Source organism: Onychomys torridus, chromosome 18 (genome assembly GCF_903995425.1).
Source record: "Onychomys torridus chromosome 18, mOncTor1.1, whole genome shotgun sequence".
Classification (NCBI taxonomy): Eukaryota; Metazoa; Chordata; class Mammalia; order Rodentia; family Cricetidae; genus Onychomys; species Onychomys torridus.
Genome location: NC_050460.1, coordinates 63,279,699 through 63,294,761, shown reverse-complemented (window position 1 = coordinate 63,294,761; position 15,063 = coordinate 63,279,699). Strand labels below are relative to the sequence as shown.

General features: G+C 50.6%; 1 protein-coding gene across 3 annotated transcripts in view; it reads left to right on the top strand.

Moving 5' to 3' along the window:
• Positions 1 to 15,063, top strand: part of Brpf3 (bromodomain and PHD finger containing 3) — a 35,232-nt gene that overhangs the window by 7,456 nt on the left and 12,713 nt on the right. For all 3 annotated transcript variants that reach the window (XM_036167609.1, XM_036167610.1, XM_036167611.1), the window contains exons 3-9: positions 1,216 to 1,372; positions 3,820 to 3,951; positions 6,267 to 6,395; positions 6,665 to 6,977; positions 7,560 to 7,862; positions 10,096 to 10,602; positions 13,053 to 13,146. In XM_036167609.1, the coding sequence (XP_036023502.1) occupies positions 1,216 to 1,372; positions 3,820 to 3,951; positions 6,267 to 6,395; positions 6,665 to 6,977; positions 7,560 to 7,862; positions 10,096 to 10,602; positions 13,053 to 13,146 (1,635 nt within the window). The remainder of the gene's footprint in view (positions 1 to 1,215; positions 1,373 to 3,819; positions 3,952 to 6,266; positions 6,396 to 6,664; positions 6,978 to 7,559; positions 7,863 to 10,095; positions 10,603 to 13,052; positions 13,147 to 15,063) is intronic.

The following is a 15,063-nucleotide window of genomic DNA, read 5'->3' as shown; positions in this document are numbered from 1 at the left end:
CAGGTGGGCAGGTGTGCTTGGCATGGGTGGGGAGCTGTCCTTTGGGGAAAGGCCTAGGTAAGCTTGGCTTTGGGGCAAGAACATCTGGCCGGAGATGGAGAAGGCGTTGATGGGCAGTGCCCGCCCAACACGCCCATCTTGAAGTCTCACCTCAGTTAGCTACACTTGGTTCTCTTTCTGTGGAGTGGGGCGGAGAGGTGGAGCAGAGGGAGGCCCAGGAGCACGTGACCTTGCTCACCATGTACTGTAGCAGAGAAGGGGTCATGGGTTCAGGTCCCACCTAGGGCCACCATGCTAGCTGCATTAGGAGCGTTGGTCTCCCTGTGGTCCTCAGGTGCCTGCCCGTACTCTGAGACGTGGGGACGGTGCTGCTCTCGAGGGTGTTCACTGGCTCCTTCCCTGCTCCGCCCCCACAAGCGGTACTAGTTTAAACCCAGATTTTCAGACTTTGCTGGCTGCGACTTTAGAGCTTCTACCCTCTTAGGTTTAGAAATTTGCTGTTTTTCTCCTTTTTCCATTTGGTTAAAAGATTAGGCATTTTTAGGATGCTAAGAGTTTTTAAATGAAAAATCAAAGGTCAGTTGGGTACATGCCTATAACCCCAGTTACCTGGGAGGCTGAGGCAGGAGGATCGTAAGTACCAGGCCAGCCTGGGTGGTATAGTGAGAGCCCATCTCTCACACATGTACACACACGAAACCCCTCAGAGGTCAGGCTACTCTAAGAGGTTACATTGGGTGCAGAAAGCAGTAACCTGGCTGACTTTGAGCTTGGTTGTGGGCTGCCCAGGGTCTGGTGAGATCCTCAGCCACAGAGGGCAGGACACTGGCCACATAGCATGCAGCTTACTCAAATTCCTGTTTTCTTTTTGCTGCTTCCATCAAGAGGGAGCTGTGGGTTCAGGAGCACAGGCCTTTCTTTCTCAGTACCTGGACTGAAAAAGGATGTGACAGCAGGCACTAGGACTCCCGTGACAGGGCTCCTTGGGAAGAGCAGGCCTGCAAGGCAAGATGGAAAAGCAGGTGACACGTGTCTTGCTCAGTCCGAGCTGCTTAACTCTGCTGTCTTTTCTTAGTTCTCCCCTGAGGTGAGGCAGTTGGTCACTCTATTCTGTCTTCCTCTGTAAGGTCAGAAGTGAACTGAGAGCTGGATAGGATGCGCAGCTGTGTGTAGCTTCCCACTGACCTGTCACTCCTCCCTGTGCCTCTGCTCAAGGTTGAACAAGATCTGTAGTGGTCTGTCCTTTCAGAGGAAAAACCAATTCATGCAGCGGCTTCACAACTACTGGCTGTTGAAACGGCAGGCTCGGAATGGCGTGCCCCTCATCAGGCGCCTGCACTCCCACCTACAGTCCCAGAGAAACGCTGAGCAGGTAGGTACAGTGAAGGTGGAGGCTGCTGGGGGTGGGATCCCGAGCCTGGAGAGTCACCTCAGAGTGATCTGTCCAGACCAGTCTGCAACGCTCAGATCCTCAGACCTGAAGGGAGATGCTTTGCATTGCTTCATAAAGAACTCCAGAGAGGCCATTCCTCTTGGATTAATTTGACCACAGTTCAATTCTCTACTTCTCTCTCCCTGTGTCTTACATCTGTCTGCTCTACCTGTAGTTTGTCTGTTGCCTATTCTATGTGTGTGTGTGTGTGTGTGTGTGTGTGTGTGTGTGTGTGTGTGGTCTGTTGTGCCTCTGAGTTGTACCTGTGAATGATGTCCATCGTGCCTGTATCCAATGAAGGGCTTTCCTCTGTATTAATTGAACAGCACAGAAAACATGGCACGGGAACCAATGAGGGTTTTGTTTGTTTGTTTACATTTATTTTATGTGCATGGGTGTTTTGCCTGCATGGGTGTCTGTGTACCATGTGGGTATCTGTTGTCCACAAAGACCAGTGGATGACCTAGAACTGAAGTTATAGATGGTTGTTAAGCCCCCGTGTGCATGTTGGTAACTGAACCCTGGTCCTCTGCAAGAGCAGCTAGCCCTCATAACTGCTGCACCATCTCTCCGGCCCAAATTCCTTACACAAAGTTTTGACAGTTTTACAAGGAAGAAGTCATTTTGCCCCAGCTGACCCAGAAACATGCAATACTGCCAAGAAACATTAACGAGTTATGTCCACATGTTGTTTCCAAAATCTATGGTGGATATTTGTTTTAAGGTTGCTTCTAATCTTCAGCAAATGATTATCACAACACTCAGGCACTCTCAGGCGAGTGTACACACACACACACACACACACACACTCTAGTCTGGGAAAGAACATAACAAAATGAAAGCTGTGCTTAGGTTGTAAAAACTGATTGCACAGAAAATCCAAGGCCAGTAAGGTTGATTACATTGTCTCTTAAAGGCAGGTTAAACAGGCTGAGTACACAGTAGGACAGCAGATTGAGTACATAGTCTTCTTTAACACTGTATAGCGCTGGCCGCCCTGGAACTCTGTAGACCAGGCTGGCCTTGAACTCAGATCCGTCTGCCTCTGCCTCCCGAGTGCAGAGTCTTAAATGATCTCAAGGCATATTATTAACTTGGCCGTAGAGTCTGCCAAAAGTTCAGTTTCTTTGAGGTCAAGAGATATTTTTGTTAAAAAAGTGTATCACTACAAGGCTTGACTTAAGGACAGACTCTAGGGCAGTGTGCAGAGCCCACTGTCACAGTTACATAGGCCGACCCCCTCCAGATGTCACAGAAGAGGTAGGCTGAGTGTGGGCCCACTGTGTAAAGGAAGAGCAGGTGCCCTTTGCTGGCCAGCTGTGGCAGCCTTTTCACACCAGCAGTCACTGCATGTTAAGTGTTTTCCGCCCCTTGTTCCCTTCCCACATTCACATCGTGGGTTATTCCTGCCGCAGCTGGTCCATTCCATCTCTCCTTGGCTCTCCTCACTCTCCTCAGAGAAGCACAAGAAAGACTTCACATGACCTGTGCCTTGGGCATCCTGTTTGCATGTCATATCTAAACTCCTGGATCACTAGCTTCTATATGGTCCCTCTTGAACCTTTGGTTCCCAGAAGTCTCTGCAGCATTAGCAAACCCCTCCCAGCAAGTCTTGTTCTGATTCTCACCTTGACCATTGTATTACACTTGACATTATGGATCCCTGTGCCCACAGATTTCAGTTTATGTTACCAGTTTTTGTTTGTTTTCAGCCGTTACATTGTTATGTTTCAGATGCTGAGTTTCCTCCTTTCCTCAGCAGTAGTGACCTCTTCCAGGATGGGAGTCACTGATTTTTTTTTTTTTTTTTAAGATTAATTTTTTAAGTGTGTGCATGTGCATTTGTGTGCACACGAATTTGTGCAACAGTACAGATGCCTGTAGAGGCTAGAGGCAGACTCCCCTGGCACTGGAGTTACAGGAGGTTGATGTAAGCTGGGTCACCTGCAGGTCCTAACCACGAAGCCCTCTTTCCAGCCCTGCCTTCACTCATGTTGGCTGTTCTACAACAGTATTTTCGAACCACAAGCTGCTAGTGGGAACTTTACTTTGTTCTCTAGCCAAGGCACGGCTCTAGGGTGAGATTCTTTCAACCCCTGCTTGCTAGTTTTCTCCTGAAATTCTTTCCAGCTCTGAGGGCCAAAGCTGAGCCACCATGTATGTCTCTGGGGCTGGGGAAGCAACCCCAGGTTACTCTTCGCTGTTTGTTCTTGCTCAGCACCAAGGAAGCATCATAGCACGGGGAAGCTCGGAGGAAAGGCCCTGGGTGGTGTTGGGAAAGGGCTCTCAGCAACCTTGGGCCCGGGAAAAGTCAGGAGTCCTGAGTGTTGAAGCAGGGACTGTGGGAAGGAAGGAGGCCACAGCCCTCTTGTTCTTGCCTTGCTCAGCGGGAGCAGGACGAAAAGACGAGCGCGGTGAAGGAGGAGCTGAAGTACTGGCAGAAACTCCGGCACGACCTGGAGCGGGCCAGGCTGCTGATCGAGCTCATCCGCAAACGGGAGAAGCTGAAGCGGGAGCAGGTGAGCAGAGGCCCGGCCGGGCTCTCGCTAGGATCCCTTTCTCTCTCTCTGTGGCACCAGGGGACTCGGGGCCACCTCTCCGGTGCCGGCATTCAGTCTTCCCTCACGTGCTGATGCACACTGTGGGCCTTGTGGTCTGCCCACTTGGTACTGGGTGGAATGCTTCTGGAGGCTTCTGTGTTTTTGTGGCTCAGCTCATTTGGGCTGGAGCCTAAGCTTTGTCCCTCACACCTGAGCCCATGACTGGAGTTTCTGATTTAGGAGATTTTGGAGGGAGATTGGCCTGGATGTTTTGAAAAGCTTCTGGGAGCCATTGCCTGACATTGCAAGAGACAGCCTCCAGCCTGAGGCTCTCCCTGGGCCTTTAGCATTTATGGACTCAGCGTCATTTAAAATTTCTAGCCTCAGGTCAAGAGCATTCTAAAGGTCCCTGACCACAGGGAATGATAAGGTCGGTGGTAAAGCGTGTGGCTGAGGAGCAGGAGGTGTGTTGCCAGACTGAGTCTAAACCTGGCTCTGTTACTTTCTATTTCTGTAGCATTAAGCAAACTGCTTAATCTCTGAATACTTCTGTTTCCCTCGTCTTCAGTAAAGAGATAACGGCAGAGCTGGCAGCAAAAAGAGATGAATTCATATATGTAAACAGTTGAGAACAGTGCCTGGTGCATCGTCAGGGCTGGCGAGGTGGTGCGCTGTTATTATTAATGGTAGTACTGATACTCTGCCCTGCTGGAGTGTCTGCTGGAGTGCTCCGCACATGGCACAGAGCAAATATTATTAATTGAACGGATGACAAGCCCAAACTGTTCTCTCTAGTGCAAGAATGGCAGCTGTTCTCGAGTGCTTTCAAGGCCTGGGTTGAATTTGTTCCTTCTCCTTCCACTCGGTTCAAGCACAAACCCTTCTTCCCCAGGCCGACGGCTTGAGTTCCGCTCTGCTTCCTGGAGTGGCCAGGGAGATTCTCTCAAGGTCTCCACAGGCCAAACTATAATTTGTATCCAGGCTTGGTCCTATAGCTGAGATTACCTTCCTGCCTCTGGTTCAGAAAAATGAGAGGAGGAGGCGGCCCTCGCTCTGGGGAGGTAGGCTGGTTTATGTTGGTGTGGACAAGAGGCAGGAAGGAGCTTGTCAGTCTCAGCTGTGGCTTTGTGGCGTTTCATGTCAGGGCATACATGTAAAGTGTCATTGTACAGGGTACCGCTGAACGTGCTGCTTGAGCGGTGAGCCTGGACTCCCTGGTCACCCGGGCCACAGATGTTCTCAGCGAGAGCTCTTAGTGCTTGAGATACACACGTGCTCACATTCCGTTTTATCCATGTGCTTGGACCAAGACCCAGGCTCAAGTGCTTTCTGTTACTTTCCAACCAGGTAACTCATGGTAATTCAACCATGTTGTCACCAAATTTCATGAACCATATTTATAAAGTGAAGGTATTAATTTCTGCTACAGTTACTGTGTCATTAATTGAGGTAATACAGGGAGAAGAGCAGTGTGGCATAATAGTCTGGAGTACTCTCGAAGCTGAGTGGAGCTCCATGCTGACTTTGCCCCATTAGCTGTGTGACCTGGAGCCAGGTCTCTCTGTCTCCACTTCTTTGTGAAATGTCTGTCTGTACCTACCTGGCATATTCAGTGTTACATAAAGTGCTCAGACTGGCCCCCGCACGCATACATCCCATAGAACGTATACACATAACTAAAAAAAAAAAAAATCTTTTAAAAAAAATGTATAGGCCATTACTTGGGACCTAACATGAATTATAAAAGTGTTAATTATTATAATCAATAATTGTTATTACTTCTGTAAGTTTTGGTGTGGTCTTGATACATAGAAGACATTTATAAAGTAGCTGTTTGTTCTAATCTGTTCTCTGCCGCTATAATAGATGATCACAGACTGGGTCATTTACAAAGAAAAGTTGATTTAGCTCCCAGTTCTGGAGGCTGGGAAGTATGGGTATGGTGACAGGCTGGTGAGAGGGCTCCATGCCGCGGCATGTCTTGGTGGAGAGCACATGTGGGAGAGTGTGCCTGCACAACCGTCACCCCTATGGATTCCAAATCCATCCTGAGGGGGAAGCCCACGTGATACCAGCACCTCTCCACCCTCATGCCCTGGGAGTTAAGATTCTGACCTGTGAACTTTTGGGAGACATTAATTCAAGTCGTACCACTCTTGGCGTCTTTTCCTGGGGACGGGGGTGGGTGGGCAGCTTCATCCCTTGTGGAGATTTGTGGCACCTGACTGACAATCAAGTTAAAGATTCAGTGAGTCTTTGCTGAGGTATTCTGGTTATTCCTCGTTCCATTACAGGTCAGGGTGCAGCAGGCCGCCATGGAGCTGGAGCTGATGCCATTCACAGTTCTGCTGAGGACAACTCTGGACCTGTTGCAGGAAAAGGACCCTGCACACATCTTTGCTGAACCTGTCAGCCTGAGTGAGGCAAGTCACCCCTCCAAGCAGCAAGCCTGCTCTGGAAATAGCCACTGAGTAGGCCAAGGAAGAGGTTGGGCCACAGGGCATCCAGAACTGAGGGTGGGATGGTGTCTTGGCAGGCTGGTAGACTTGCCCATTGTCTGGGTGGACCATGCCCTGAGGCTCTTAGTGAGGCTAACATGGCAACAGCAGAGTTGGGAGGTCAGTAGCAGTGAAGGGTGCGCCTGTGTGGCTCATAAATAGTTGTTGTAATTGTACAGGTTTTATATGTTTAGGTTCCAGATTACCTGGAATTCATATCCAAGCCAATGGATTTTTCTACTATGAGGCGGAAGCTGGAATCTCACCTGTACCACACCTTGGAGGAGTTTGAGGAGGACTTTAACCTTATAGTTACCAACTGCATGAAGTATAATGCTAAAGACACAATTTTCCACCGAGCAGCTGTCCGCCTGCGGGACCTGGGAGGGGCCATCCTGCGGCATGCCCGTCGGCAGGCAGAGAACATCGGCTATGATCTCGAGAGGGGCACCCACTTGCCCGAGTCACCCAAATTGGAAGACTTTTACCGATTCTCCTGGGAGGATGGTGAGAAGCTTGGATGGTTAGGGAGGAGGAGGACCAGGAAGAAAGAGCGGCAGAAGGACAGGGTCCAGAAAGCCCAGGATCAGGGTGGGCCTTGGGGGGTGCAGAGCTGTGGTTGGGAGCCAATGGGTGTGCTCAGTATGCGGCTAGAATAATTCTGAGGCCTAAACTGGTGCACTGAGTGCCTGTTGAGCAGTAGGAAAGGCATAGCTGGCTGTCTGGAAAGCCAAGGCCTCTCTGGAGTCTTTCCTGCACCCTGAGTGTGCACTGGTGCATGGGGTGGGGGCCAGAAAGTAGGGTGCCTGTGATGTGAGTACCACACTACTCGGCCTGTCCCTGCTTGCTGCATAATCATTCAGGCCAGGGATTGCTACACCACTGCATGCCTGCTGTATGGCCATAGCTGAAACTGAATTGCTTCCTATAGTTGTTCCCATGCACCGACCTATCGTTTCTAGACAGCAGTGTTGTAGGAAGTCACTGACCTGGGCATTCCAGGGCCTTATTTTCCATCCAGAAGATTACTCTTGCTCTGCGCTGGGCACACATCCTTCAGCCTCTTCTATCGTCTCTTTCCCCTGGCAGTGGATAACATCCTCATCCCAGAGAACCGGGCCCACCTGTCCCCAGAGGTGCAGCTGAAAGAGCTGCTGGAGAAACTGGACCTGGTGAGCGCTATGCGGTCCAGCGGGGCCCGCACCCGTCGCGTCCGCATGCTGCGCAGGGAGATCAATGCCCTTCGGCAAAAGCTAGCACAGCCAGCGCCACCACAGCTACTGTCCGTGACCAAGACAGTGTCCAATGGGGAGCTGCCAGCGGGACCTCGGGGGGATGCAGCTGCGCTGGAGCAGGCCTTGCAGGAAGAGCCGGAAGACGATGGGGACAGAGGTGAGAGAGGGTCACAGGCAGGCAGGGTTCGGGGTGGGTAGGGTAGTCAGGAGGAATAAAAGGCTAACATCTCTTGAGTACCCTCCTCTGAGTATAGGTTTGACCCTGCAGGTAAACAAAGCCCTTGGAAGGGGTCTCCCTTCAGAACACATTTGGGATGCTATTACAAACATTTAGCGATCAATAGGGAACAAAATTTATTTGTCAGAGTAGATGTTGGCTCTTGTATTGGTCTGGGCTCCCAGGGGACCCAGAGGTTCTGGAAGGGTTAGGGGCAGGGCTGTCGAGTCATAAAGATTAGGGTGCTGGAGCCCAGCAGTTTCATACTAGTTAAGTATGAGGCAATTTTGCATGGTACAGCTTACTCTTCCACTCTGGAGAAGCTCCGAGAACAGGTAGACTAGGTGTGAGGGGGAGTCAAGGCCCTTCTTCTGGCCTGGACTATTGGGGTTGTTGTTGGTTTTTTTGCTTGTTCGGCTGGTTGATTAGTTGGTTTTTCGAGGAAGGGTTTCTCTCTGTAGGCTGTCCTTGAGCTCACAGATATTTGCCTGCCTCTGTCTCCGAGTGTGGGGATTAAAGGCCACCACTGCCCAGCTTAACTCTTGGTTTTGATCCCAGGTGGCCATGACTGTAGGCCATCCTAGGCAGAGGTTTCAGACTATAAAAAGTCTAATTGAAGCCGGGCGGTGGCGGCGCATGCCTTTAATCCCAGCACTCGGGAGGCAGAGCCAAGCAGATCTCTGAGTTCGAGGCCAGCCTGGTCTACAAAGTGAGATCCAGGACAGGCTCCAAAACTATATAGAGAAACCTTGTCTTAAAAAAACAAAACAAACAAATAAAAAAGTCTAATTGATTTAAGCAGGTGGCTTTCTCAAGTGTAAATGATATTTGCAACCAACGTATTAGAGTCACCTGGTAAGCTTTCTAAACTGTCCCCTACCTTAGTGATTTGGGGACATGATTCTAAAAAACCCGGGAGCTGTTTATGAGCTGAGCTGCTTCCCACACCTTCCCTTTGGTGAGGACAGAATTATCTTAGCGGTACCTGCCCTTGCCCTGAGCCCAAGGTTTGGGGAGGCCTGCCACTCAGTCTAAACATGGAGTTACCTCTACTTGGTAAGGCTCAAATTGAAGAGATTGGAGCGTTTTATTGTAGGTTGGGGACATGATTGAGAAGCCACATGGGACATCAGAAGGCCATGTGACCACTGTGACTCCCCGTAACTTTCATATGGCAGTCCGAATGTCATTTGAATTCCACTCCTTGATTCATGCACAGTAACAGTGTCCCCCAGAGGGTTTCAAGATAAAGTCACAGAGGTTCATATGGGGAGATCTGGGCTATGGTTAGGAGTAAAGTTCCAGGTAGGGCAGACTTGTCTGGGACCACTGAGTTAATGCACTTGGTCTGAGTTCCCTACATCTGCAAACCCCCTTTCTGCCTGCTGTGTGCCATCACAAGACAGCTGAGGACAGGTGAGAACTGTAACCCTCCAGTCTGTCTAGCTGAAACCTCACCTAACCATTGACTAAGGCAGCTTTCTCAAGTGTGTGTGGTGTGTGCAGCACACACTATCAGGCTCACTTTGTAAGCTCTTTATAGGACACCCATCTTCCCTTTGTGATTTACCTTCATTTGGTCTGGAGTGTAACTTAGGCTTAAATTTTTTTTTCTTTCTTCCTTCCTTCCTTCTTCCTTTTACTTTACTTTTTTTTTTCCTCAGAGCTGAGGATCGAACCCAGGGCCTTGTGCTTGCTGGGCAAGCGCTCTACCACTGAGCTAAATCCCCAACCCCTTTCTTTTACTTTTTAATGATTTTTATTTTTATGTGCATTGATGTTTTGTATGCATCTATGTCTGTATGAGGATATTGGTCCCCTGGAGGCACAGTTACAGGCAGTTTGTAAGCTGCCATGTGGGTGCTGGGAATTGAACCCGGGTCCTCTGGAAGGAACAACCAGTGCTCTTAACCACTGAGCCATTTCTCCAGCCCCAGGCTTATAATTCTTACAAAACTTCCTGGTTGATTGTGACACACAGCGAGGATTGAGAACTTTTAAGTGTGAACAACGCTTATCCCTCCTTTAACTTTTGCTTAGCTCTAAGGCCTGAAAGGCATCAAAGCCTTGGAGTAGTTCATGCTTTTGGTCCTTGCTTATCAGAGTCAGTATCTCGCTTGTAGGAGCAGACTGTTGCTAGAATGTTCAAGCAGGTTCTCTTTTTCTCTAACAGATGATTCCAAATTGCCTGCTCCACCAACCCTGGAGCCTACCGGGCCTGCACCGTCCTTGTCTGAACAGGAATCTCCCCCAGACCCCCCCACCCTGAAACCCATCAGTGACAGCAAGCCTTCGGGCCGATCCCTAAAGTCCCAGGAGGTGGAAGATGATGAGCTCTTGGAGAAATCAGCCCTGCAGCTGGGGAGCGAGTCCTTGCGATGTTTGCTCAGTGACAATGGCATTGATAGACTGTCTCCCGTGAACCCTGACAGCCCTCCTGGTACCCCTCTCAGTGGGGTGGGCCGCCGAACGTCAGTCCTCTTCAAGAAGGCCAAGAATGGGGTGAAGATGCAGAGGAGTCCAGACGGGGCCCTGGAGAATGGCGAGGACCACGGTGCAGTGGACTCTCCTGCTTCTCCAGCCAGCACGGAAGACGAGCACTGCTCCAGGAAGCGGCCAAGGAGCAGGGGCTGTAGTGACAGTGAAGGGGCCAGGTCCCCTCGGCAGGAGGAAGAGCCAGGTGATCCTGCCTGTGACTTCTTTTCCCACCCGCTTCCCTGCTCTGCCCCACCAGGGGGCTCCTCCTCCAGTCCGCCATCTCCCGGGGCCTCTACGAGAAAACAGGCTTAGAGCAGTTGTTTTCAGAGGGCCAGATTGTCCAGGAGACGATCACTGGCCTTAAGGGAATGTCAGATTTCATGTGGTAAAATGTTCTTACCTTCACTTCAGTGTGCTCTTGAGATATTTTTATCAGACACTGTCTTAGGCACTGGAGGGAAATTAATGAACAAAACATGAAAATCTCTTACAGAAGTAGACTAAAGGCAAATGAGAGCTCTTCTTGTATTAGAAACTTTGTAAAAAACCACACATCAATCCATCAGAGGAGAGGGCAGAGAGTGCTAGGGGGCCTGAGACAGGCAGCCAGGGAAGGGGACATTTGATAAAGATTTGAAGGAGCTGGGTTGGGATTTAGCTCAAAGGCCCTGGGTTCGGTCCTCAGCTCTGGGGGAAAAAAAAAAGATTTGAAGGAGCTGAAGAAGGGAAGACTATTCTGAGGACAGATAACATGTCTTGGAGGGTGGGAACACACTTGCATGTCCAGAGCAGCAAAGGAACCAGCTGCAGCAATGAGGTAGGTGGGAGAGGAGGTCGCAGAGTAGGTTTAGAGTCACTGGAGTCCTGACTGCATGCCCAGTGTGAGCTGGTCCCCGGTGGGAGAGGGTAATACGTCAGGGCCAGTTCCAGCTCCACAAGAGTCCCAGTCCAGGAGAAGGTAGAGAGGTCCTCTAAGTCGCTGAGAGATCTGAGCCCAAAGCAAGGGCTCGGGTGTGGGGTAACAGTGCCAGAGCTATTCGGAGAACTTCACCTGGAGTTGAGACTTGTCTTGAAGGTGGCACCTGAGCTGGCCCTGAGGGTGAGGGTAGCTGGTGTGAAGGGCCCAGGGCCTTCAGAGCATGTGACAAGGAGGAAGACATTCTCTCTAGGACAGTTCAGTGTGTGTTCACTGCAGCCTGGGGAGCCGAGGCGCAGATGGGGGCCTTACGGGCCAGGCAGGTGAGTTGGGGTCCTGGTGGGGTAGGACAGCCGCTCTTCACTTTCACCCTTCCTGCCTCTCATCCTTTGTGTGGTGTCTTTGAATCGCGGGCCAGCATTTGCTTTTTCTCTCCTCCCTTCCTGTCCGCCACGCTTCTCCGTAGTAGGCTAGACGTTTAGGATATTAGGGCAGGAGCTTGAAGGTCAGATCCTGACTTCCTATTGGCTCTGTGGCCTGGAGCGAAGTTCCCTCAGAGCCTGTTTGTGGCTTACTGATGTGGGGCTGGTGGTCCCTCCCCGCCGGCTAAGGTTGGAGCAGGTTTGGAACACAGCAGATAGCAGCCTGCAGGAGCAGTTTTTCTTGGCTTCACACCTCTGTGTCTCAGCCAGACAGCACGAAGAACAGTGCACCAAAAATGAAAGCCTTTGCTAGTCCCTACGTCAGGCCCATCAGCCTGGAGCCCTACTGCTTGCGGATACGCTGAGCTTTGCTTTCCTAGCCCTCCCTTGCTGGTACTCAGGAACACTCTGTACACAACCGTAGTTGGAGCTCAGAAAGCAGGCGCTGATCCTTTACAGGCAAGGCACAGTGGGGTTGGTTCTGTGACACACATTGAGGTCGTCACACTAGAGGGAGGGCCGGGTTAGGAAAGCCACATCTTGGCTCAGGCACCTGCTCTCACAAGTGTGGCTGGCCTCACAATTTTCTAGCCAAGGTGTCTGTCACAGCTCTCTAGTCGGGCCGATCCACTTTCAGTCTCTGTTCAACAGTCAGAGTCATAGAACTCTGGAGTTAGGACTCAATAGGTCAAAAAAAAAAAAAAGGAAGCCTTCATGGTTAGGTGATCCTGGGATGATGAAGCAGCCCGCTCTACCCGAGGTGCCTTGCTACAAAAGGAGTCATACCAACAGCATCCTCTGCTTCACAAAAGGCAGGGGCCAAGCTCAGCCTGGAGTCATGGTTCTGATGCTCCATTCTGCGATGATCTGGGCTGCTGTGGCCCTTAAAGTCTCTTTGGCTCTCCCCAGCTCTATGAGATATCTCCGGGTGTGGTGGACACGGAGCCCTTATCCTGCCTCAGCTTCTGCCATCATACCCGAAGAAGGAAGCTACTGCTGCCAGCTGGGGTGGGGAGGGCTTGGGGGTGCTTATCAGCAGAGGCTGGTGGCTCCTTGAGACACAGGAACTCCCTGATAATTGAGGTTCAAAACTAGTGCAGATCCAGGGACTTGTGAGCTTGCCTAGCGGGGAAAAGTCTTATGCTTTTCCTCAGTAGTCAGGTGTGTGCTGCTCAGGTAATACAGTCTGCTCATTGCCACCAAAGATGCATTCCTTACAAGGGAGGAACAGCCTCCCACCCACTCCAGTCCTCTGAGGCATGTGTCAGGGAAGGGGCTTCTGCACTCAGGGCTCACTCTGTGTGTCCTTGGCAGGCATGACTAACGGCTTTGGAAAACACACCGAAAGCGGGTCTGACTCGGAATGTAGTTTGGGTCTCAGTGGAGGACTGGCGTTTGAAGCTGGCAGGTAAGGATGCTTACCCACAAAGCTCGGGCAGCCCTGAGACCACCTCTCCCTTACTTTCCAATTCAAGGACAGGTTGGGCTTCCTTCTTTGTTCTCGCTACCGCTACCGTTTCCTCAGTCTCTAGTTCGGAACCGGGAGCCCTGAGGAAAAGGGGCTGCCCCTTGTTTCTAGATCTGCTCTTAGTGTTGATAAGTTTGTGGGGCTCAATCTCCTATGGCTCAGTGAAGTTTGCCGTTTGAGACACATTCCCGGGTACACACACACTGCATAACTCAGCTTGTTGTGGACGTGGTTTTGACTAAGCCTCTTAGGGCTTCATAGGGTTGGCCCTTTTGGTTTGTTTTGTCTTCTGTGGTGCTGAGGATTGAACCCAGGACCTCACACATGCGAGGCAGGTGTGCTACCAGTAAGTTACAACCCAAGCCTCTTTTGGTTTGGTTTTGTCTCTTGATATGGGATCTTGCTGCGTGGTTTTATTGCCTTGGTCTCCCAGGTACTGAGATTGTGGGCTTATATCACTATATCTTGATTTAACCGGTGGTTCTTTTTGAAATAGGATCGAGCTAAGTAGCTCCAGCTAGCCTCCAGCTCTCAACCTTTGAACCCCCACTTCCCAGGTGCTGGGCTGGCAGGCATTTCTCAGCTACACCCAGTGCCTCTTGAGGGATATTATGTAGGGATGACCGAGCATGAAATTTTAAAGGCCCTTTTTTCAAAGGCTCCCAGGTTACCTGTCATTGTTGAGAAGGGATGGGCTTCTGTTGTTTTTTTAACCTGAGTTCCTAGCTTCCTTCAAAGATAGATACTTAAGCCAGGCCTGGTGGCCCATACATCTAACCCTGACCCTTAGGCAACTGAGATAAGAGAATCACGAGCTTAAGACCAGCCCAGGCTACATAGCAAAGTCCTGCTTAAGAAACAAAAACAAGGGCTTGGGGATTTAGCTCAGTGGTAGAGCGCTCGCCTAGCAAGTGCAAGACCCTGGGTTCAATCCTCAGCTCCACAAAAAAAAAATACTAAGTAAATATGTAGTGCTTGGAAGTTCAGTTTACTGGAGGTGGTAGGAGTGAGGTCAACCATCGTTCCCTCCCAGTCCTTGGCTGAGGTGGAAAGGATACTGTTGTCCGTCACGAAGGGCACACTTCCCAACTGTGAGTCACAAGAAGCAGGCCAGGCTAGCCTGCTGGTTCAGGGGATGCTTGCCTTTGTGATGTGAGTTCAGTCCCCAGGATCACACAGTAGAAATAGAGTCAGACTCACAGGCTGCCCTCTGACCTCCCCACACATGGATGCGTGCCAGCACCTACACACACACACACACACACACACACACACACACACACACACACACATTTTAAAAAGAAATGAAAGTAAGTAAAATTGGAGATCCAAGGGTTCTGACTCCAGTGTTCTCTCTCTCCATCCCAGCCCCATCCTCTTCAGTCTGCTAGGAAGAATACAAAGGAAGCTTTTATCTGTTGGACAGAAACATGTTCTCTTTTTTTGTTGTTCTGGTCTGTTGTTGTTTGAGACAGGGTCTCTCATCTTGGCTCTGCCTGGCCTCGAACTCACAGAGCTCCACCTGCCTCTGCCTCCCGAGGGCTGGGATCACAGGGTTTGCTGCATGGTTGGTCTTTTCCAGTGGTCTTCGGAGCACCTGTCCATTCATTCTTGCACTCCATGGCAGTCTCATGTGCTCAGACTGGGAGTGCACTGTGACTCAGGCTGGCCCTTGGTCTCCTCATGCCCCTGGCTCCACCTCGTGAGTGCTAGCATGACATTCAGGCCCCACCATGCCCAGCTGCTCCTCCTCTGTGGGTCGTTCCTCTAAGTGCTGGTAATTCAACACCTATGGTGTGAGTCACGTTGTTGAGGTTCATGTCAGTTTCTAGAGTTTATCTGGTAGAGGAGGTAGAT